This window comes from Nicotiana tabacum, chromosome 14 (genome assembly GCF_000715075.1).
Source record: "Nicotiana tabacum cultivar K326 chromosome 14, ASM71507v2, whole genome shotgun sequence".
NCBI classification, from domain to species: Eukaryota; Viridiplantae; Streptophyta; class Magnoliopsida; order Solanales; family Solanaceae; genus Nicotiana; species Nicotiana tabacum.
The window spans coordinates 79,302,672-79,325,773 of NC_134093.1; the positions used below are offsets into that span (position 1 = coordinate 79,302,672).

Sequence of the window (23,102 nt, forward strand, 5' to 3'; positions counted from 1 at the left end):
GAAGATCATCATTTGGGAATGTAACATTTTCCTCGCATGCGTTAGCTTATTGAGAAATAGACTCGATGAGCGTTTTTGAAGATGGTGCCAATGGTAGGTCATCACTCTTTTCTTCCCCTTTATCAGCATTGGAACAAGATGCCTCAATACTGTCACGGAAAATCTTCATGCGGAACCAACATGGAAAGAAATCCTCCAAGGTCACTGGATGTCGTGGCTTTTGAGGGTAGCGCATCTCCACTTTTGCTTTCTTCAAACGCCTAACTGGATTCTATTTCATTGGTCTTTTTACCATCATCTTCCTTGTTGGTTGTTCTATTGATTCTTTTCGTGGGCTCCTTTTGTCGCACCTACGATGAGTCACCAACGTCCAACCTTCATCATCATCAGGTTGATCGACTTTAACTTTGTTGTTCTCTAGTAATTCTTCATCTTTACTTTTTTTAAAACCATATAATTCATCCGGACTGAATGAGCCAAAGGTGATAGAGATTTGGTTCGCGGCTTGCTTTCTCATCTTCAAGCACGATCTTCTTTTCACGAGCCAAGTCCATAACTTTGTCCTTGAAAACAAAGCACTTCTCTAGAGGGTGGCTCACAAGTCGATGGTATTTGCAGTAATTTGGGTCATTCATTTTACCAGCTTCATTTGGCCGCTTCATCTCCAGAAGCTCAATGAGATTTAACTCGAGGAGTTCTTCAAAACTTGCTGGCACACCAGAATCCAGAAATGGGTACTCCTTCTCTTTCATTTCTTTTAGAGTCAACTTCCCACTTGGTTTCTCTTGAAAAGAAGTAGATTTCGTACTCTGCGTCTTGCTTACCTTCGTTGTGAACTTCACAGGTAATGTGTTGACATTCATAGCTTCTTTGTTTTCAGACCTGGGTACAAACTTACTCCATTTCCTGACTTCTTGCTTGTCGTTCCCTTTGCGAGGCTCATAGATAGGCAGGCTTTCATTTCCAGCGGAGGCCATGCTTAGCTCAATGTCATGGGCACAAGTCGCAAGTTCTTCAAATGTGCTAGGCTTGATACCTTGCAGGATATAGCGGAGTCCCCAATGCATGTCTTGGATGCACATCTCTATGCCAGAAGCTTCACTAAGCCTCTCTTTGCAGTTGAGGCTTGTATTCCTCCAACGATTGATAAAGTCGATAACTGGTTCAACTTTTCGTTGACGAGTATTTGTAAGTTCTATCATACTCATAGTGTGTCTCGTGCTATAAAAGTGATTGAGGAACTCTTGCTCTAGTTGATCCCAGCTATTAATGGATCCAGCCTCGAGGTCTGTGTACCAGTCAAAAGTATTTTCTTTTAGCGAGCGGACAAACTGCTCTACAAATTCTGGCACGCCTAGTGGGACAATCTCTACCTCTCATATCAAATTTTCAATCACCAAAGTTCAAGAACATTAAAATGGCTTCAAAGAAAATCAACTCCAATTCAACTTCCACCAAGGCTTTTAATTCCAGGTTCTATGCTGATATGGAAAGCATCATCGATGTTACTTTTGGAAGCTTTGGACCAGTTACGAGGAGCAAAGCAAGCTCTTTAGGACAACAAGCACTTCAAGTGTCGTCCGCATCAACCCCTGTTTTCGGGTCTTCATCCTCAAAAGGAGCAAGATCTTCCACAAACGCGCCCGAAGGAGGAAGCGATATTGTAGAAAAGATCAAGAAAACTCTTGCTCTGCCTGACCTCTCCGGATCCAAGAACTCTGTTGTGAAGGAAGATGATGATGCTTCAAGTGATGGATCCTCCCCACTTACACCGCATAGCGTGAGCCATTCGAGAATCAATCTGCGTGACAATCCATGCTACTCCCCATCATCTACAATAATCGTACAAGCCATGGTGACAAATACTTCATCTGCGGAAGAGCAGTTGGCAAACTTGACGGAAGCAATAGCTGGCTTGACCAAGTGCATGCAAAATCAAGATGCTAGAATTGACAAGCTAACAGACTAGGGTGGGAATCTTTATGGAAGAAGAATCCGCCCATGCACATGGCAAGCTCCCAGAAGTTCCAGAGATTGATTCTCCCCCAAGACGAGTAGCATCCGCTAAGGCTATCCCTGTATCATCTGAAGGGATGACTCCTATCGATCAACTGAAGGAGTTCATTGAAGGAACTATTAAGAATAAATATGAAGTTGCTGCCAAGTCCTCCCTTACATACGCAAAGTTGTACACTGCAAGGATCGATATGTTGAAGATACCTGTTGGCTATCAACCTCCAAAGTTTCAACAGTTTGATGGTAAAGGCAATCCAAAGCAATATGTGGCGCACTTCGTTGATACATGCAACAACGCTGGGACTTATGGAGATGACCTCATCAAATAGTTTGTTCGCTCGCTAAAAGGAAATGCTTTTGATTGGTATATAGACCTCGAGGCGGGATCTATTGATAGCTGGGATAAACTAGAGCAAGAGTTCCTCAATCGCTTTTATAGCACAAGGCGCGCTGTGAGCATGGTGGAACTCATAAATACTCGTCAACGGGAGGGTGAACCAGTTATCGACTTTATCAATCGTTGGAGGAATGCAAGCCTCAACTGTAAAGACAGGCTTAGTGAAGCTTCTGGCATAAAGATGTGCATCTAAGGCATGCATTAGGGATTGCGCTACATCTTGCAAGGTATCAAGCCTAGCACATTTGAAGAACTTGCAACTCGTGCCCATGACATGGAATTGAGCATGGCCTCCGCTGGAAATGAAAGGCTGCCCATCTATGAACCTCGCAAAGGGAACGACAAGCAAGAAGTCAGAAAATGGAGCAAGTTTGTACCAAGCTCTGAAAACAAAGAAGCTATGAATGTCAACACATCACCTGTGAAGTTCACGACGAAGGTGAGCAAAAGGCAGAGTATGAAATCCACTTCTTTTCAAGATAAAATAAGTGGGAAGTTGACTCTAAACGAAATGGAAGAAAAAGAGTACTCATTTATGAATTCTGATGTGCCAGAATTTGTAGACAATAAATTGCGTCAAGAAAATAAAATTGAGACCGAAAAATATCGCAGCAATCATAGTATTTTATTTCAAACAATATGAGTGTACAATCTCTATAAATTCTCTGATTCTACTTTTCAATAGTAAATAAAAGAGCCTTCGAGCTTAATCTTGAATTTTATTTTATTTTAATCCAAGTGCTTGAGACTTTATCTTGATGTTGACGTATTTTAATCCAAGGGCTTGCAGCTTGTTCTTGAATCTTCGTCTTGATATTTTAATCCTTAAAACACTTGAATGCTTGTAGCTTTTAGAGAAATCTGCAGCGTTTGATCCATGAGCTCCCTCTTGCTTCCTGTTATAACTTCTGGTATCTTTTCTGAGTTATGAAGACCCCTATTTATAGTTGTAGAAGGGAAGAATTGTGATGACAACAAACTCTTTCCGACCAATCAGATTGAAGAGTGACAAGTCCGCATTTGATAGGCCAGAACATGTCACTTGCACATGTGGTGCGGTTTTATTGGTGTTTTAGTTTGACTTGGCATGCCTTGTCATTTTGACATGTGGCATGATCCTATTAGCTTTTCCCGTTTGACTTGGCGTGCAACGCCATTTGACACGTGGCACCAAACTGGACCTCTAGGAAGATGGCATTTTGGGCCTAAATGGACTCATCATTTTGTAGCCTAACTAAATGGGCTAGCCCAATCAATATTTATTGGAATTAAGTAATTAATTCAATTATATTAGTCCATAATGTTTATTTGGACTAATATACTTTGAATTTAAAGTACAATCCAAATAATTTTATGAATTTAAACCAATAAAATTTTGCATGCCTCCAAGGTGCTTCAGTGGTAATCTTCTTGATAATTAGCCAATAAAACCTTGATGCTAGAAGAGACAACTTGGGTATACATGTATTCAAAATTTGACCCCTTTTTTAATTTATATTTTGACTAGTTCAACTTTGGCGAAATATCCTCAAAGCCTTTAGACCAAAGGCAATGTGACAAAATGAGGAATGAACTTGTGATGGTGATTTACTTTAGAAAGAAATGGATGTGCGCAAGTTTCGAAATTCTATGTTTGGTGTTAATCACAAGTATTAGTATTTAAACAACACTTGAAAAGTAGAAAAACGGACATTTCATCGTTGTTGTCTCTTAGAGACCGAGCCCCTAAGCTAAAAAGAAAAACTTCTTGTTGGTGCGGCCGGTCAATAAAGGGCCCGAACCCCTATAGAGTTAAGGGTTCGACCCCAGACCATCGTAACAACAACTGGAAGGCAAAAAAAAAAAAAATTATATCAAAGATATATAAAAAAAATTTATAGAAAAGAAGAACAGAGATGGGAGGACCTAAGTTAATGTATTCGTTCTTCTTTCTATTTATCATTTTTGCTACAATAATACCGTGCCTAATGGCTCACATTGGTGACTTCGACGAGGTGTGGCGGAGGAGAGCCGAAGAAGCTAGAGAATACGCCCGTCAGATTTATGAGCCCAACCCTGAAAATGTCACCCTTGCATTTAACCAGAAAGTTCGCGAGTAAGTTAATTTTCTCTGAAACGAATTCAGAATTTACTTTTATTTTGTTCCGGCGTTTATAATCTTTGAAAAGAAAAATGATGAGTTACAATATAATGCGCGCAGTAGTATGAAGGAAGTGACAGTTAGCAATAATAGCACAAGGAGGGGTCTAGGGACGAAAAAGTACAAAGGACCTTGCATGGTCACAAATCCAATTGATAGGTGCTGGAGATGTGACCCTAATTGGGCTGACAATAGGAAAAGGCTAGCAGATTGTGCAATGGGCTTTGGATCCAAGGCCACCGGTGGGAAGGATGGCGAAATCTACATCGTCACCGACAATTCAGACGATTATGCTGAACCAAAACCTGGAACTCTTCGTTATGCCGTTATCCAAAAGGAGCCATTGTGGATCATATTCGAAAGAAGTATGACCATCAGGTAGGTGTTTGCAATTCAATGTTTCTTCTAATTTGTTCGTAAATTTACCCATTTTCATCTCATCGCCTCCAGGTTACACCAGGAGCTGATAATGCAGAGTGACAAGACTATCGATGCTCGTGGGGCTAACGTTCATATTGCTAAAGGTGCTGGCATTACCCTCCAGTACATCAAGAACGTGATCATCCACGGACTCCATATTCATGACATTGTCGAAGGAAGTGGTGGGATGGTTCGTGATGCAGTGGACCATATTGGCATACGTACCGTTAGTGATGGAGATGGAATTTCTATTTTTGGTGCGTCCAATATATGGATTGATCATGTCTCTATGAAGAAATGCTATGATGGAATCATAGACGCTGTGGAAGGATCCACTGCTATCACTATATCCAATGGACATTTCACTGATCATAATGAGGTCATGTTGTTTGGTGCAAGTGACAGTTCTTCAATAGATCAAGTTATGCAAATCACATTAGCTTTCAATCATTTTGGAAAGAGATTGGTGCAGAGAATGCCAAGGTGCCGATGGGGATATATTCATGTTGTTAACAATGACTATACTCACTGGAATATGTATGCCATTGGTGGTAGCATGCATCCCACTATCATTACCCAGGGTAATCGTTTTATTGCCCCTCCTGACATCTTCAAGAAACAGGTAAAATCAAACACTACACTTTCTTTTGTTTGCTTTTTGTTTTTCTTTAAAAAATATCTTTCAGATTTGTAATTAAGAAGGATATAAGCATAATTATAGCTTATAGAGCCCGTTTGGATTGGCTTAAAAAAAGTATTTTTTCGGCCAAAAAACAAATAAGTTGGGTTTGCCCAACTTATTGCTTTTGGCTTATTTTAAGCAAGTTTAAACTCATGTTAAGCACTTTTTAACTCTACCAAATACTAAAAAAAAAAACTACAAAGAGTTTAAAAGCTGATTTCACCCGCTTAAAAGTAAATCCAAAAGTGATAAAGTATGAGAAAGGTGATAATGGCGTATGAAGATACACTTACTACAATGAAGTCGATCTTTAGCCTTTACCGGGGTTGTCTAAAAAAAGGAAGGAGATGGATTTACCTAAGTAAGAAGCCGCTAGCTCCTGGGCTTAGCATGTGAGTCACTGCACTCGAGCAAGAACAACGAAAGGGAAATCACCTATATTGAGGAAAAGAGCTTCTCTAGCTTTTGCACACGCAGGCCCTTTCTTCTAAGCCCTTTTATCCTAATCTTATCTACTGAAAAGGAGTATCAGTGTATTTTTAATCGGCTATTGTAGCTTATTTACTATACTATCAAGTTTACTAAATTAGAAACTATAGATAGTTACTGATCCTATAGGTTATTGTAAGTTATAATCTGTTAACGTGATGGTATAAGCAAATTATACACTATGAAGTTAATTTCAATTATGAATGTGTACATATAGGTAACAAAGAGGGAGTACAACCCAGAAGAAGTGTGGAAGCACTGGACATGGAGATCAGAGGGAAATCTATTCATGAATGGTGCATACTTCATTGAATCTGGTGATCCAGATTGGTCCAAGAAACACAAAGAGCTTTATGACGGAATATCAGCTGCCCCAGCTGAAGAAGTCACTTGGATAACTAGATTTGCAGGTGCACTTGGCTGCAAAAAAGGAAAGGCTTGTTAATAATAAGGAAAAAAAAAAGAAAAACAATGTTCTAAACATCTTATTAAGACGGAAAATCTTGGCATCGACCGACGGCAACTGGATATTAAACATGTCTACAGATTTTTCCAACCACGGTGAAGTCGGAGGAACGCTACCTTTTTTTGTATGTGTGTATCTATATTGAGATTTTTTGTAAATTACTAAATGACCTATAAATATTGATTACCCTTTTTGTGTATCTGTTGTGCCATTTGCAGTTTTGTAGTCGATGTTTTGGTTCGCTAATAAATGGTATTTGCAAGATTTTTTTTATTTTTCCCAGTGTCTCAGCCAAATTTACTTAGTATTACCCGCCATGTTTGTGAACCAAAAAGAATAAAATATAGTAATATTATTCTAATGGTCTGGTGTATATTCCTTTCAGCCTCTGGCCATTTATGGTAAAAAAGAAATAACAATCCGACCACACACACATTAAAAAAAAGAAAATGTGTTTGAAAATTTAGCGATTGTAGGGGCAACTGAATATGCTACCTTAATATGTGGTGCCCTCCACCCCCTTTAAATACGGATGGCTCCTTTGATGTGGAATGAAAAACAGCATGTATTGGACGGGTCCATAACTAGTACCGAACCTAGAAATTTCGCTAAGACTATTCACATTTTGAACCGTCTAAAAATTCATCATCAATTTGAATTCGCAAGTCACTCCTGACAAATTTCATTGTTGAAAGTTATTAAAGCAAGTTTCACTAAGCGGATATAAGAGGATAGCTAAATTACTTCTTTGTCTCAAGTATTTATCTTGAAAGATCAGCAGATCCATCTAATTTGAGAAAAAATAACAAAGTTACGTTGGTTATGAGTAGCGACGCCACCGACCACAAGGGCAACCAGATAGTAGGCTTCTCCCAGAGCAACTTCACAAGCAACACCTTAACTGAATTCTTATAGGAGTCATTTATTTGATAGTATTGAGCACTTAATCCCGGCTTGATTTTTTATATATATAATAAAAGAACGCGCATGAGTATTTTTGGAAGTGGATTAGGTGCCTCTCATTCGATCATTGAGGGTATCTATTTTGTGGTTTATTAGGCTTTATGGTTTTATAAGTGTTTGAAAGGGATTTGGTTGGAGCGGTCGTGCAAGCAAGCAAAGTCGAATATATTAAATGAGCTTGCTGCACTCCAATCCTTTTCTTTAATATAATAGGTTGTCTACGTTATTTGTTTTGCAGCAAGAAGCCCTATGAACCCCTCTCATAGGTGACTGGAAAGAAAAAACGTTAGAAAAAGCCCTTATTATTATTATTATTATTATTATTATTATTATTATTATTATTATTATTATACAACTGGAAATTAAACATGTCTAAAGATTTTTCCTATGAACCCCCTCTCATAGGTGACCTTTGAGGTGGAATGAAAAACAACATGTATTGGACGGGTCATAAGGGACCACAACCAGTGACGAAACTAGAAATATCGTTAAGGATATTCAAATCTTGAACTTGTATAGGATAAAATATGCTATGACACGTGGCCGTCCAAAAAAGGGACACGTGGAACCCAAGACGAGGGGATGACCAAAGACCGAAGGCAACTGTTTCGTTTATCACCGGAAAGAATAACGCTCATAAAGATGTGATAAATGCTCTTCGCCCGATAGCATTTAATAAAGAATATTCCGTGGTATTAAGAGCGATTACCCGTTACAGGAAATTTGGCATTTATATTTACCGTTACATCTTCGTCAATGAACCTCATAATTGACATTAAAGAAGGGCACGATCCTAAGACCTCCTTCCCTAGATATAGCTTAAATAGCGAGCTCAATTATCATTATAAAGGGCATGAATTTTCTGGCAAACTTACGTTACATTCTATATAAAGCTTAATACAATCTTATCTTCTTACTTTTTGATTTCGTTGTTGTTGTGCCCGAAAATTCTGTTCCCAGAACTGTTATTTCGTCTACATCCTAAGGCTAAGTATTGCATAATTTTTCGATTATTTTATTATTTCAGGATCAAATTAATTCACTTGTCTAGAAACTACGTATAAATTTAATTGTACCATTTTACGTGTAAACAGAACCATCTAAAATTCATCATCAATTCGAACTCACAAGTTACTCTTGATAAATTTCATTGTTAGAAAGTCATTAAAGCAAGTTTCACTAAGCGAATACAAGAGGATAACTAAACTACTTCTTTGTCTCAACTATTGTTTACCCGAAAAACGGATAGAGTTGAATTTATACGTAGTTTAAGGATACGTAGTGTAACTTGGCACAAATCGTAAAATAAGTAGAAATATATTGAGTATTGACTGTATAAAGAATGAAATATAAACCAAACTGAGTGGAAAACGGTTTATGAACATGCAAGACGAATCAATATATAAAGGCCAAAAAAGGATAATCTATGAATATCGGTTTGTTTTTCTCTGTGAATATCAATAACATGAGAGTGTATCAATGCCTTAATGATGGATCCCTTACAGAAATAGTAGCTATCCCTCTTATAGTGGAGAAATCCTACTTTAGATATAATTAAAAATACATAGTGGGGATCATATGATATATTAGCTTTTCTCTAATTCCCGCCGAGATTCTCTCCCTTAGTGCGGCTGTAACGGCTCTTGTCTCTTGGCTCGATCTTGGTCGGAATTGGTATTGGTCGATTTCCAGATTTAGAGCTCGATATTAACTCGAGCTCGATATTGACTAGAGCTCAATATTGACTCGGGGCTCGGTATCGAATCAGGCTTGATATTGGTCGATTTTAAGCTCGATGACACCGCTTCACTTCATAGTTCGATTTGGACTCGAACTCGGTAATAACTTCGAGCTCGGTATTTGATCGGTCCCAAAAATTTGAGCTTGGTAACCTGGATTCAGATTTCATCTCGATATTATAAAGATGACCTTCGGTCCATTATGTTCCAATCTTGACTAATCATACGAAGGTCGAAAACGGTTTTGACCGTATACAGATAGTCCCCTCGTTTCTCGGGAAGAATTTGGCGAGAAACGACATGATTTTCCAACAGTATGACTAGATATACACTAACGTTTGCATCGAGCCCGACCATGACGTACGTGATGGATATCCCGTCGGTTCAGTTATAAAGGCATTGAATGCGTGTCAGGCGATGGTCGGCCATTGCTAATATTGAACCGTCATTGCCAACCCTATAAATAGACCCTCTTTTTATCACTTTTTACTTTTACATCTCCAAATCTTCTCTAAGTTCCTTTTCGCATCTTTTGAGTTCTTCATCTGTGAATTTGTGATTTTCACTGCAGAAACCCTCTTTATAACACAAAATCTTGTCATCTTCCTCTATCTTCAATCTTCAAATACAAATGGCGAAAACGTCAAAAACCGTTCCTCAAAAAGAAAAAGCTTCTTCTTCGTGGCCCGCCGGCAACAAAACACCGGTGGAGCCATGACCCGAGGAGTGCGTTCTCGGGGTGTGTGTTCTTACCTTTGATTTTAAGATCGACAAAGCTTCATTGGTTCCCGGTCGATGTGAGACAGTATCGAGATACATGTTCTCGATAACTGAGGGATATCTTAAACATGTAAGGAAAAATTATAACTAGGAGATCAAAGAAGTGATAATCCTGGCTCCCGAATAAGATATTACTACCCATGTGAAAGGATTTTTAAGTGTGTATACTTACCCTTTCATGTTTGGCCCTCTCGACCCTGTTGTCATCGATTTTTGCCGCCAGTATCAAGTAACCCTAGGCCAAATCCATCCTTCTTTTTGGCGGATCGTTATTCTGATCCGCTTTTTCGTGAACAAAGTTGAGGGGATATCTTTCACCCTCGACCACCTTATTAGATTGTACAACCCCCGCCTCTATCGAGGTGGGTTAATAAAACCCCAGCGCCGGGCTACCAAAGTGTTATTCTCGAGCATAGACGAGGACAACGATCGAGGCTGGATGGGCAGGTTCGTTCGAGTGAAGACTTCTGACTTAATCCCGGCCGAGAAGATGTCGTTTCCCGAGGAATGGAACATGAAGCGTAAGTATAAATTCTACTGTTAGCTCCTATTATTTTGCTCCTTTATTTCTTTCTCACCGATATCCTTTTCCGTGATATAGCGGTTGCTTGGATGCCCGGTGCTATTCCTAACCGTAAGAGCTGGGTACGGGACCTGTCTTCGAACTCCACATATGCCGAGAGCTCGTGGCGCGACTTATCAAAGGGCCGATGGGAGGCTAAAAATCATGGTAAGCCTCTTTCCCATGTCTTTGATGATTCGAACAAAATGACTTTCCCATACTTAACTAATTTTCTTGTGTGTAGGCCTGGGCAAAGATGCGGTCATGAGGCCCTCGTCGGGCAAGAAAGAGACTTCGGCCCCGGTTCCAAAACTGGTGAAGGACAACAAGAGAAAGAATACCATCCCTCTGACCGAGGAATCAGTTCGTCGCCTAAGGGATAAAGACGAAGAAGAAGATGATGACTCCGGGATGGTGTCCTGAGTGAAAATGAGCGCCAAGGCTCCAAAGGCTACTGAATCGATGAAGGCCACAAAGATTCTATTTTGTGATGAGGGAGTCTCGGGAAGAGAATTGGTCAAAGTCCCCGAGTCATCGAGGATCGAGACTACCTCACACCATAATGAGCCAATGGTGGGTGCGGTTGTGGGGGCTGGTCTCGAGGCCCCTCGAGATGGAGAGAACACCCCAAGTGATTTACTTGGGGCTATAAAAATTGGAGGCTCCCCGCTGCTCCCCTCATTTTTCGAGGAAATTATTCGGGAGGCTCAGGTCTTGAAGACCCTTTCTATCGAAGAGGGCCACAGAAGGGAAGATCCTTTTCGTGATTATTTTACTGGGGTCGAAGATGTTACCGGCCTGGGCGATTTGGAAGTCTCGAGGAAGGACTCAGGTGAGGCATCGAGCCTTTTCAATGAAGTGCAGCGGGCTCCGAATCGGGTAAGCCTTAACTTCCTTTGTTGGTATTACCTTTGTGTTTGTTTTTCTTTTCTAACTTCTTTTTTTCTTTCTGCATAGGTCTCAGTGCTTCATTGGGAAGCATGTTCTCGGTCTCGAGCTGAGTAGGTGCGAGGACGACCTCCGAAGGCTTACGGAGGAGAGAAATGCCCTCAGACTTCTCTGTGGGAAACAAGAAGAGGAGACAAAGGACCTACGAGCCGAGTTAGCCAAGGCTCACCAAGATCAGACCAACCTGATTGAGCAGGTAATGAAAATTTTAAAAGCTCATGGGCTCGACTCGGGAACGGTGGCTAACGTTTCAATCTCACAGCTGCAGCAAAAGATCGAGAGGATCGAGCAGTTCCGTGAGGAAGTCGACACAATAAGTGCGGAGTCCTTGGGATGGAAAGAAGGCATGGACCGGCTTGCTGCAGATATAAAGACTGCTCGAGCCCAATTATCATCGGTCAAAAGTCAACTTCAAGGTGTAAAGGAGAAGATCTCGATTCAGGCGAAGAAAATAGAGGAACTTGAGGCCCGGTTGTCTTCCGAACTTGCAAAGGCCAAGTCTGAAATCGAAAAGGCAAAGACCGAGGCAGAGAAGATCGTGGCTGTCTACCGGGCTGATGTCGAAGCCGCCCAAGTTCAAGCGAAAGAGGCAACCGAGACCGCTCGAACTCAAGCATATTGGGTTGCTGAACTCGCCAAATGACAATCTCGGAGGGAAACCCTGGAGGAGATCCATGCTCGGGTCTTCGATCTTACCGAAGAGATAATAAAGGCTAAAAAGCTTGAAGCCGAAGCTGGAGCTCTGGCTTCTGATGATGATGCTGATGACGAGAGCAAGAGCAGGTCCGAGAGCGGGGAGGACTTCGATAGAGAAGAGACTGCCCCAGGAGATAATCAGGAACCTTAGGTTTTTTCTTTTATTTTTATTTTTATTTTTGATCTTTTTGTGTAGGGTCCTGGTCGGACCTTGTAAATACCTTTATATATATATACCTTCATGCCATACGAAAGTTTACATAAGTTCGAGGCTTTAGGCATTTTGGTCGAAGTCGGACCTTGTAGTTTTTATAAGCGAGTGAGCGTTTTGCCCGAACTTTCCTCAAGAGTAGCCTTTGGGCTTTATGGTTGAGTGAGTGTATTTTGCTCGAACTCGAAGTAATGTAGCCCGTAGGATTTATGTCGAGTGAGTGTTTGCTCGAACTCGGAGTAGTGTAGCCCGTAGGCTTAAATGATCGAGTGAGTGTTTGCTCAAACTCGAATTAATGTAGCCCGTAGGCTTAGTAGTCGAGTGAGTACTTGCTCGAACTCGAAGTAATGTAGCTTGTAGGTATTTTGGTCGAGAGAGTGCTTACTCGAACTCGACGTAATGTAGCCCATAGGCTTTTTGGTCGAGTGAGTGCTTGCACGAACTCGAAATAATATAGCCTGTAGTCTTTAAATGGTCGAGTGAGTGCTTTCTCAAACTCGAAGTAATGTAGCCCGTAGGCTTTTTGGTCGAGTGAGTGATTGCTCGAACTCGAAATAATATAGCCCGTAGGCTTTAAATGGGTGAGTGAGTGTTTGTTCGAACTCGAAGTAATGTAGCCCGTAGGCTTAGTAGTTGAGTGAGTGCTTGCTCGAACTCAAAGTAATGTAGCCCGTATGCTTTTTGGTCGAGTGAGTGCTTGCTCGAACTTGAAGTAATGTAGCCCATAGGTTTGTTGGTAGAGTGAGTGCTTGCTCAAACTCGAAATAATATAGCCCGTAGGCTTTAAATGTTTGAGTGAGAGTTTGCTCGAACTCGAAGTAATGCAGCCCGTAGGCTTTCTGGTCGAGTTAGTGCTTGCTGGAACTCAAAGTAAAAGTAGCCCGTAGGCTTTTTGGTCGAGTGAGTGCTTGCTTGAACTTGAAGTAATGTAGCCCATAGGCTTTTTAGTACTTGGCCTCCGGTCATGGTCGACCCTTAAGCCTGTTTGAACATGAAGTAGAAAGAACTTTCTGAGATATGAGACTAAGGTAAAGAAGAAATTTCTCTTTATGTCATTATACATGTGTTCATGTTTTGTGACAAGGCTCGAGCAAACTACACGAGCATGGTTCGTTTTGACCATTTGGCTCTTACATTTTTTCCTATCGAAACCCTGTTGTCATGAAGTAACTTCCTTGCATCGAACTTGATAATCGAATTTGTTTTGTTATACTCGATGGTAATTCCCCCAAGTATTCGAGGTTGATTGTAAAGAGGCCTCGGGTACTATTGAATTGTTCTAAATTAGCACGATCAATGGTTGCCTCATTAAAAACCTTGCCGAAAAACCCATTTGGGACAAAACCTGTCTAAGGGAAAAAGAGTGCAACGCGCGCTTTCAGACCTAAAGACTTCGAGTTGAAGAAACCATCCTTGTTTCTGGTCGGGAACCTATAAGGGTTAATTTTGAAATACAAATGAACATGGGAGGGATGTACCTTAACAGTAGTATTGTTTTAGGTGCGATATGTTCTAATTCCTCGGTAGTTGTTTGCCGTCTATCACACCGAGCTTGTAGGATCCTTTTCCGTCGATTTCGAGAACTTGATACGGTCCTTCCCAATTCGGACCCAGTTTCCCTTCATTAGGATTTTGGGAGTTGAGGGTGACTTTCCTTAGCACTAAATCCCCGATTTTAAAATGGCGAAGATTGGTTCTTCAATTATAATATCTTTCGATCCGCTATTTTTGGATGGCTAATCGGACGAGGACTGCTTCTCATTTTTTGTCCAATAATTCTAGGCTCGTGTTCATTGTCTCGTTATTCGACTCATTTGTCGCATACCAAAATCTGATGCTAGGTTCTCCGACCTCAACCAGGATAAGAGCTTCGGCGCTGTAAACCAACGAGAATAGTGTTGCTCCGGTACTGGATTTTGATGTCCTGCGGTATGCCCATAGGACTTCGGGTAATATTTCTCTCCATTTTCCTTTAGCGTTGGTTAATCTTTTCTTAAAATTTTGGATGATGGTTTTGTTGGTCGATTCGGCCTGTCCGTTCCCACTGTGATGATAAGGTGTTGATAGGATCCTTTTGATTTTGTGGTCCTCGAGAAATTTAGTTACTTTACTGCCGATGAATTGCTTTCCATTATCACATACAATTTCGGATGGCATCCCGAACCGATATATGATGTGGTCCCAAATGAAGTCTATTACTTCCTTTTCTCTGACTTTCTAGAAAGCCTGTGCTTCAACCCATTTAGAGAAATAATCAGTCATAAACAAAATAAACTGAGCCTTACCTGGGGCCGATGGGAGGGGGCCGGCGATGTCCATCCCCCATTTCATGAAAGGTCATGGAGATAGGACCGAGTGGAGAAGTTCCCCGGGTTGATGAATCATATGCGCATGTTTTTGGCAGTTGTCGCATTTTCGAATGAACTTCTTTGCATCCTTGTTCATATCGGTCCAATAATACCCTGCTCCGATTATTTTGTGGACCAGCGAATCGGCACCAGAATGATTTCCATAAGTGCCTTCGTGAATTTCACGTAAGATGTAATCGGTGTCTCCCGGTCCCAAACATATTGCCAGTGGACCATCGAACGTCCTCCTAAATAGCGTTCCGTCTTCGAACAAGGTGAACTATGCTGCCTTTGTACGCAGAGCCCTCGATTCTTTTGGATCTGATGCCAACTTCCCGTTCTTGAAGTACTCTATATATTTGTTTCTCCAATCCTAGGTTAGACTTGTGGAGTTTATTCTCGGCATGACCTGCTTTGATTACCGATTTCATCAGTTGTACAACAGTCCCCGAGTTGAGTTCGTCATCCTTGACCGACGACCCTAAGTATGCAAGAGCGTCGACCTCACTGTTCTGCTCTCAAAGTACATGTTGCAAAGTCCATTCCTTAAATCGATGTAGAGTCACTTGCAATTTATCCAAGTACCTCTGCATTCGATCTTCCTGGACTTCAAAAGTCCCATTGACTTGATTTATCACGATGAGGGAATCACATTTAGCCTCCACGACCTCGGCTCCCAAACTTCTAGCTCTGCAATCACGGCTTCATACTCGGCCTCATTGTTAGTCAATTTTGTAGTTTTAATAGACTGTCTAACTACATTACCTGCGGGCGATTTTAGAATGATGCCCAGTCCGGACCCCTTTGCGTTCTAAGCACCATCCATAAAGAGGGTCCAGACTCTCGGAGTGATACCCAATTTTATTAGTAATCCTTTTCAATCTCGGGTATGAAGGTCGGCGTAAAGTCAGCCACGAAGTCCGCTAAGATTTGAGATTTGATAGCGGTTCGAGGTCGATACTCGATGTCATACCCGCCGATATCTATTGCCCATTTGGCCAATCACCCTGGAAGCTCAGGTTTGCGTAAAATATTTTGTAGAGGATAAGTTGTTACAACATGTATCAGATGGAACTGGAAATATGGTTTTAGTTTCCTAAAGGTACTTATTAAAGCAAGCGCTAATTTTTCTAAGTATGGATATCTAGTTTCGGCCTCACCTAAAGTTCGACTGACATAATATATAGGGATATGCGTACCTCGTTCTTCTCGAATTTGGACTCCACTTACCGCTATCTTCGAGACAGCTAGATACAGATAAAGATGTTCGTCTGCCTTCGGGGTATGAAGCAATGTAGGGCTTGATAAATACCGTTTTATCTCTTCCAAAGGCTGCTGACATTCCAGAGTCTATGAAAAATTGCTTTTCTTTTTAAGAAAAGAGAAAAATCGTTGGCTCCTATCCGAGGATCTCGAAATGAATCGTCCCAGGGCGGCTATCCGTCCTGTTAGCCTTTGCACGACCTTTACATTATCTACCACTGTGATGTCCTCGATTGCTTTGATTCTATCGGGGTTAATCTCGATTCCTCGATTGGATACCATAAAATCGAGAAACTTGCCCGAGCCAACCCCGAAAGCACATTTTTCCTGCAATTGCTTTAAATGGTCCTCTGCTCGTAGGGATTTAAATAACATGTCATCAATATAAACCTCCATTGATTTTCCTACTTATTTTTCGAACATTCTGTTTACTAGGCGTTGATAAGTTGCACCAGCATTTTTTAGGCCGAATGGCATTACATTATAACAGTAGGTCCCGTACTTAGTGATAAATGAGGTCTTTTCCTGATCCTTCGGGTTCATCTGTATTTGTTGTACCCGGAATAGGCATCGAGAAAGCTGAAAGTCTCGTGGCCGGCCGTGGCGTCGATCATACGATCGATATTAGGCAAAGGAAAAGAATCCTTAGGGCATGCTTTATTCAGGTCTTTATAATCTATACACATTCTAAGCTTGTTACCCTTTTTAGGGACTACCACCATATTTGCTAGCTATTCGAGGTATTTTACTTCCCGAATGGACCCTATTTTAAGAAGTTTGGTTACCTCATCTTTGATGAAGGCGTGTTTGACCTCGGACTAGGGGCCTTTTTTTTAGTTTTACCGGGTGGAACTTTGGGTCCAAGCTTAGCTTATGAGTGGTGATTCCCGGTGGGATCCCTGTTATGTCAAGATAGGACCAGGCGAAACAGTCTATGTTAGCTATAAGAAATTGAATAAGCTTTCTCCTGAACTCGGGATCTAACCCCGTGCCCAGGTATACCTTTCGTTCGGGCAGATATTCGACTAGTATGACTTGATCCAGTTCTTCGACCGTTGATTGGTTAGCGTCGGAATCATCGGGGACCACAAAAGATCAAGGGACCCCATGTTCATCGTCTTTGCCAGTCTTCTAATTGGGTCGAAGCTGAAGCTTGTGATTGCTATTTGGTATTTCGTTCCTCTTTTGAACTCGATCCTTTTGCTGATGATAATGATGATAACGGAATCACTTCATCGATGGCAAACATTTCTTTTGTGGCTGGTTTCTCCCCATAGATTGTTTTGATTCCCTCCGATGTTGGGAACTTCAAAACCTGGTGGAGGGTCAAGGGTACAACCCTCATATTGTGGATCCACGGCCTTCCGAACAAGGCGTTGTATCTTATATCGCCTTCGATCACGTGGAACTTCATTTCTTGGATGGTCCCCGCCATGTTAACTGGAAGGATTATTTTGCCCTTAGTAGTTTCACATGCCATATTGAATTCGTTTAGTACCAAGGTTGCGGGCACGACCTGGTCCTGTAGACCGAGTTGCTCTATGACCCTCGATCGAATGATATTGGCCGAACTACCTGGATTAATTAACACACGTTTAACTTGAGTTTTATTTATAAGTACAGATATTACCAGTGAATCGTTATGTGGTTTCATGATTCCTTCCGCGTCTTCGTTATTAAAGGACAAGGTTCCTTCAGGGGTGTAATCCTGAGTCCGTGATCGCTTTTCTCTTACAATCGACATCTTAGTACGTTTAAGCACCGACCCCTGGGGGTATCGATCCCACCGATGATCATGTGGATGATGTGTTATGGCTCTTCATGTTCGTTTTGTCTACTGAAATCCCTGTTTTTGAAATGACTTTTGGCCCTGCCACTTAGAAATTCTCGAAAGTGCCCTTTATTGAATAACCGGGCTACCTCTTCTCTCAGTTGCCTGCAATCTTCCGTTATGTGGCCATGAGAGCCATGATATTCGCATATTTGATTGGGATTCCTCTGGGTAGGGTCGGTCTGCAGAGGTCGAGGCCATTTAGTATCTTTGATGCGTCTGATAGCCGACACGATAGCTGATGCATCAATGCTGAAGTTATACTCCGATAACAGTGGTGCTTCCTAAGGTCCGATATGCCGTTCGAATCCATTTATGTTCATCAGCCCCCGAGACCCTTGGCCTCGATCGCTTCTTGTATTGCCTTTTATGGGGTTATGCCTTGGTTCGTTTCCCCTATGGTCTCCACTATATGGTCGGTATCGATCCCTGATCGGCCTTGGTTCTCAATTGATGTCCCTTTTAACAATGGGCCCAGAACCCAACTGGTCGTCTTCGACTCTTATTTTGAATTGATACCGATTGTGCACATCGGCCCAAGTAATAGCTAGGTCCTCGATCAGGTTATGCTTCAGCCTCCGTGAAGCCATCGAGCTTCGTTCGTTTAGACCTTGAGTGAAAGCTTGAACAGCTCAATCGTCTGTGACTGGTGGTAGATCCATTCATTCCATTTGGAAACGAGATACAAATTCTCTTAGCATCTCGTTATCCTTTTGTCTTACCTTGAATAGGTCTGATTTCCTGGTCTCGACCTTTATGGCCCCAGCATGTGCTTTTATGAAAGAATCTGCAAGCATAGCAAAAGAATCGATAGAGTTAGGCGGTAAATTATGATACCAAATTATTGCTCCCTTTGATAGGGTTTCACCGAATTTTTTTAATAATACAGATTCGATTTCATCGTCCTCTAGATCGTTCCCTTTGATGGCACATGTGTAAGAGGTGACATGTTTATTGGGGTCGGTCGTTCCACTATATTTAGGAATCTCGGGCATGCGAAACTTCTTTGGGATCGGTTTAGGAGCCGCGATCGGAGGGAAAGGCTTTTGTACGAATTTTTTGGAATCTAAGCCCTTCAATATTGGTGGTGCCCCTGGGATCTGATCAACCCTGGAGTTATATGTTTCTACTTTTTTGTCGTTTGCCTCGATCCTCCTTTCTCCTGACTCTATTCGTTTTGTAAGTTCTTGGAGCATCTTTACAATTTCGGGATTAGTCCCCGATTCTTGTTCATTTGACCTTACTATAGCTGGCCCCGTTTTGTGGGTGATTTCTTGGGGTGGACTGGGCTCGAGTCTGGTCGCTGCCCGGGTTTGGCTCTTCAACTAGGCTATTGCTACTTGTTGAGCTTGCAACATCTCAAAAATCATACGCAAGCTGTTTCCATTTTCCTCAGCGTTTTGGGTATTTCGAGCAGTAGACCGAGTTCCACCATGAATGCTATTTTCAGGGTCGGAACGTTGGTTCGCCTCGATGGCCGCATGTTAATTAACGTCTATTGGCTCTTCGACCAGAGCTCCAACGGGATCAACGAGTGGCCTTCCACCCCGGGGGGTTAAGTTGTTGTTCTCATCTTGAAGGCTAGCTTCGTTGTCGATAGGTAGGGCCATTAATTAAGAATTCGTCCTTTTCAACCTGAAATTAAAGATACTTCCGAGAGCAAGCGTAAAATGGTGTATTTTACAGAGATTCGTACCAAATAACCACTGTTATCCTTATCCTCACGGTGGACGCCAAACTGTTTACCCGAAAAACGAATAGAGTTGAATTTATACGTAGTTCTAAGGATACGTGGTGTAACTTGGCACAAATCGGAAAATAAGTAGAAATATATTGAGTATTGACTGTATAAAAAATAAAATACAAACCAAACTGAGTGGAAAACGGTTTATGAACAAGCAAGACGAATTAATATACAAAGCCCAAAAAAGGATAATCTCTTTATGAATATCAGTATATTTTTTTCTGTGAATATCAATAATATGAGAGTGTATCAATGCCTTAATGATGGATCCCTTACAGAAATAGTAGCTATCCCTCTTATAGTAGAGGAATCCTACTTTAGATATAATTAAAAATACATAGTGGGGTTCCCATGATAGATTAGCTTTTCTCTAATTCTCGCCGAGATTCTCTCCCTGAGTGCGGCTGTAACGGCTCTTGTCTCTTGGCTCGATCTTGGTCGGATTTGGTATTGGTCAATTTTCAGATTTAGAGCTCGATATTAACTCGAGCTCGATATTGACTCGAGCTCAATATTGACTCGGGGCTCGGTATCGAATCAGGCTTGATATTGGTTGGTTTTAAGCTCGATGACACCGCTTCACTTCATAGTTCGATTTGGACTCGAGCTCGGTAGTTGATCGGTCCCAGAAATTTGAGCTTGGTAACCTGGATTCAGATCTCATCTCGATATTATGAAGATGACCTTAGGTCCATTATGTTCCAATCTTGACTAATCATATGAAGGTCGAAATAGGTTTTGACCGTATACAACTATTTATCTTGAAAGATCACAAAATCAATCTAATTTGAGAAAAGAGGACAGAGTTACGTTGGTTATGAGTAGCTACGCCACTGACCGGCCACAAGGGAAACCAGACAGTAGGCTTCTCCACGAGCAACTTCACAAGCAACTCCTTAAAACTCTTAAAGGAGTCGTTTGATTGATGGTATTGGAGCACTTAATCTCAGCATTAAATTCTTTTATATATAATAAAAGAACGTGCATGGGTATTTTTAGAAGTGGAATTAGGTGCCTCTCATTCGAGTATTGAGGATATCTATTTTGTGATTTATTAGGCTTTATGATTTTAAGGGTATTTCGAAGGAATTTGGTTGGTTTTGCGGCTAAGCATTAAGTGATCAGCCTTTTTTTTCTTTCTGGCGTCCAATTGACTGATCTTTTTTACACGTATCCGGTTTGCATTTGGCAAAGGTATATTTGTAAAGGGGGTGATGCATTGTATTAAGTTTAGTATAATACGTGTTATTAAATGCTAATTTAAAACGGTGCATGTATGTGTTGTGTTTTAATGATGTTAGTATTAATAGACGATTTGTATATGTTTTGTTAAATGCTTATATGGAATGATATATGCATGTGTGGGATTGAATGTACCTATAAATAGTTGTATGCATCCAGTGGTGTATGGTAGAAATATAGTGAATGTTATTAGGTTGGTGTATTTTTCTGTCATCGTTGGATAAGTATCTATTCGATTTTCCTCACAATGGTGCCTCGTCTGATTCTTCCAGTATACAAGGATATATATGGGATCAAGTGGTAAAATATATTACGGCAATGAAACAAAGGTTTTAATGAAAAGAAATTTTTACCTTCCTATACTACATATGAAACTTTATTACCCTCCCTAATTAAGTTTTAATTTAATTACATGGCCATATACAATTTACCAATTATATACAAATTAGTTTTAAATAAGTATCCCTTTAAATTAGGAATTGAATAAGGAATCAATTATTTCTCATCCTTGTTCTCTCTGTTCTTTCCCCAATTTTTCTTCCTCTGATGTTCTCTACTTTTTATCCTTTCATGTTGTATATATTTCTAATGGAATTTATCATTGGATTTCAATCGTTTTACTGTAGAGTTTTAACATAGCAATTTCAATTCATGTTGCACAACTAGTGTTCAAATTGAAATTGTCAATCAATAAATTTGAAGGTGTTTGACTCTCCACCATTGACAGCCATTAAAAAGCTTTGAATTTGAATTTGGGTTTTCAAAAATCATTATTTGTTTGGATTGGGTGTTGTTGCAAACATTTGAGAATATTGTTTGGAGTTTATATCTCAATTTTGAGGGTGTTTGGTGAAGATTAGACTTGATTTTGGCTGAATTTCAGATTTAAACTCGAAGAAGAAGAAGAAGAAGAAGAAGAAGAAGAAGAAGAAGAAGAAGAAGAAGAAGAAGAAGAAGAAGAAGAAGAAGAAGAAGAAGAACACATGACATACAATATACTTACGAAATTGTAGTAAAGTTATATTTTAATTGTATATAAATTGTATTCTGTTGTAGTTATATATATATTTTTTTATTTGATTATTGTATGAAAGTTGAAAAATAGTTGTATAATGTATGAATCGTTGTATAAAATTTGTATTTAAATTATCAATACTATCTTTTTACATAAAGTTGTTGATATGTATCAAAATTGTATTAAGATAGAAAGTTTTGATTGGAATTTTAGAGAGAAAGAAACACACACCACATACAAAATATATACAAATCAGATACAAAATATACAAAAGACAAATTGTATAAAATTTGTATGAAAATTATATTTAAGTTCTATGATGTTGTAGTTGTATTTAACTCGGTATAAATAATGTATGAAAGTTGTAGATAAGTTGTAAATAAGTTGTATACTATATAATTAGTTGTATGAAATTTATTTTTACTATGTATGTTGTTGTAGATATTCAAATTTGCATTAGATTTATACGAAATTTATTTTTAATTTGTATGTTGATGTACCATACATTATTCTTTTCTCAGTTGATTTATTAAGGAAAAAAAGTAGAGAATAAATTCCAAAGCTACTCATGTACTTTTAGATGAAGATTGTGATGGAGTATTTGATGGTGCCAATGGCAGTGGAGAACTCTTTTCTCAAAAAATAAATTGTCAAGTCGAACCTTTTGGTTGGTTATAAGCTAAAGTAATTTGCAAGATATTGCCTAGAAAATAGTGTAAAGACTTGGTCATTGCATATCAGTGAGCAGTTGAGTTATGTAAAAATCCCCAGGAAAGAAGGAAAACGAGAGAAAAAGAATCAAAAGATCCTCAGTAGTTCTATCTACGAAAGCGAAAAAGAACAGCAAATTTCTATTAGAAGATCATACACTGTTCTTTCCCCTTAAAACAGTGTATGATGATGATAATTAAGGAAGCAAATTCTTGTAAAATTCATAGAGCCAAGTTTTGTTAAAAGCAATTAAGGCGGCAGAATTTTTTTGACATTTCCTTATCACTCTAAAAAGATTTTTCCTTAATTTTACAAGCAATTAAGGGGGAAGAAAAACAAGGAAAGAGGAGAGGAGAAAAAAAAAAAGAAAATGGGTATAACTGAATCCCCTAATTTAAGGCACTAATAATGGATTGTATATAATTTGTAAGTAATCCTT

The 23,102-nt window shown here is 40.1% G+C and overlaps 1 protein-coding gene across 2 annotated transcripts; it reads left to right on the forward strand.

Moving 5' to 3' along the window:
• The first annotated feature begins 4,100 nt into the window (after window positions 1-4,100).
• LOC107791572 (putative pectate lyase P59) lies at window positions 4,101-6,809 on the forward strand. 2 transcript variants are annotated; one of them, XM_016613660.2, is made up of 4 exons: window positions 4,101-4,508; window positions 4,614-4,931; window positions 5,004-5,595; window positions 6,362-6,809. In XM_016613660.2, exons 1-4 carry the CDS (start codon window positions 4,309-4,311, stop codon window positions 6,587-6,589), a joined length of 1,338 nt encoding a protein of 445 aa, XP_016469146.2. In that variant the 5' UTR covers window positions 4,101-4,308; the 3' UTR covers window positions 6,590-6,809. The 2 variants fall into 2 exon arrangements, with proteins under 2 accessions (XP_016469146.2, XP_016469147.2); XM_016613661.2 differs by having other exon boundaries at window positions 4,167-4,508; window positions 4,617-4,931.
• The last annotated feature ends 16,293 nt before the right edge of the window (window positions 6,810-23,102 follow it).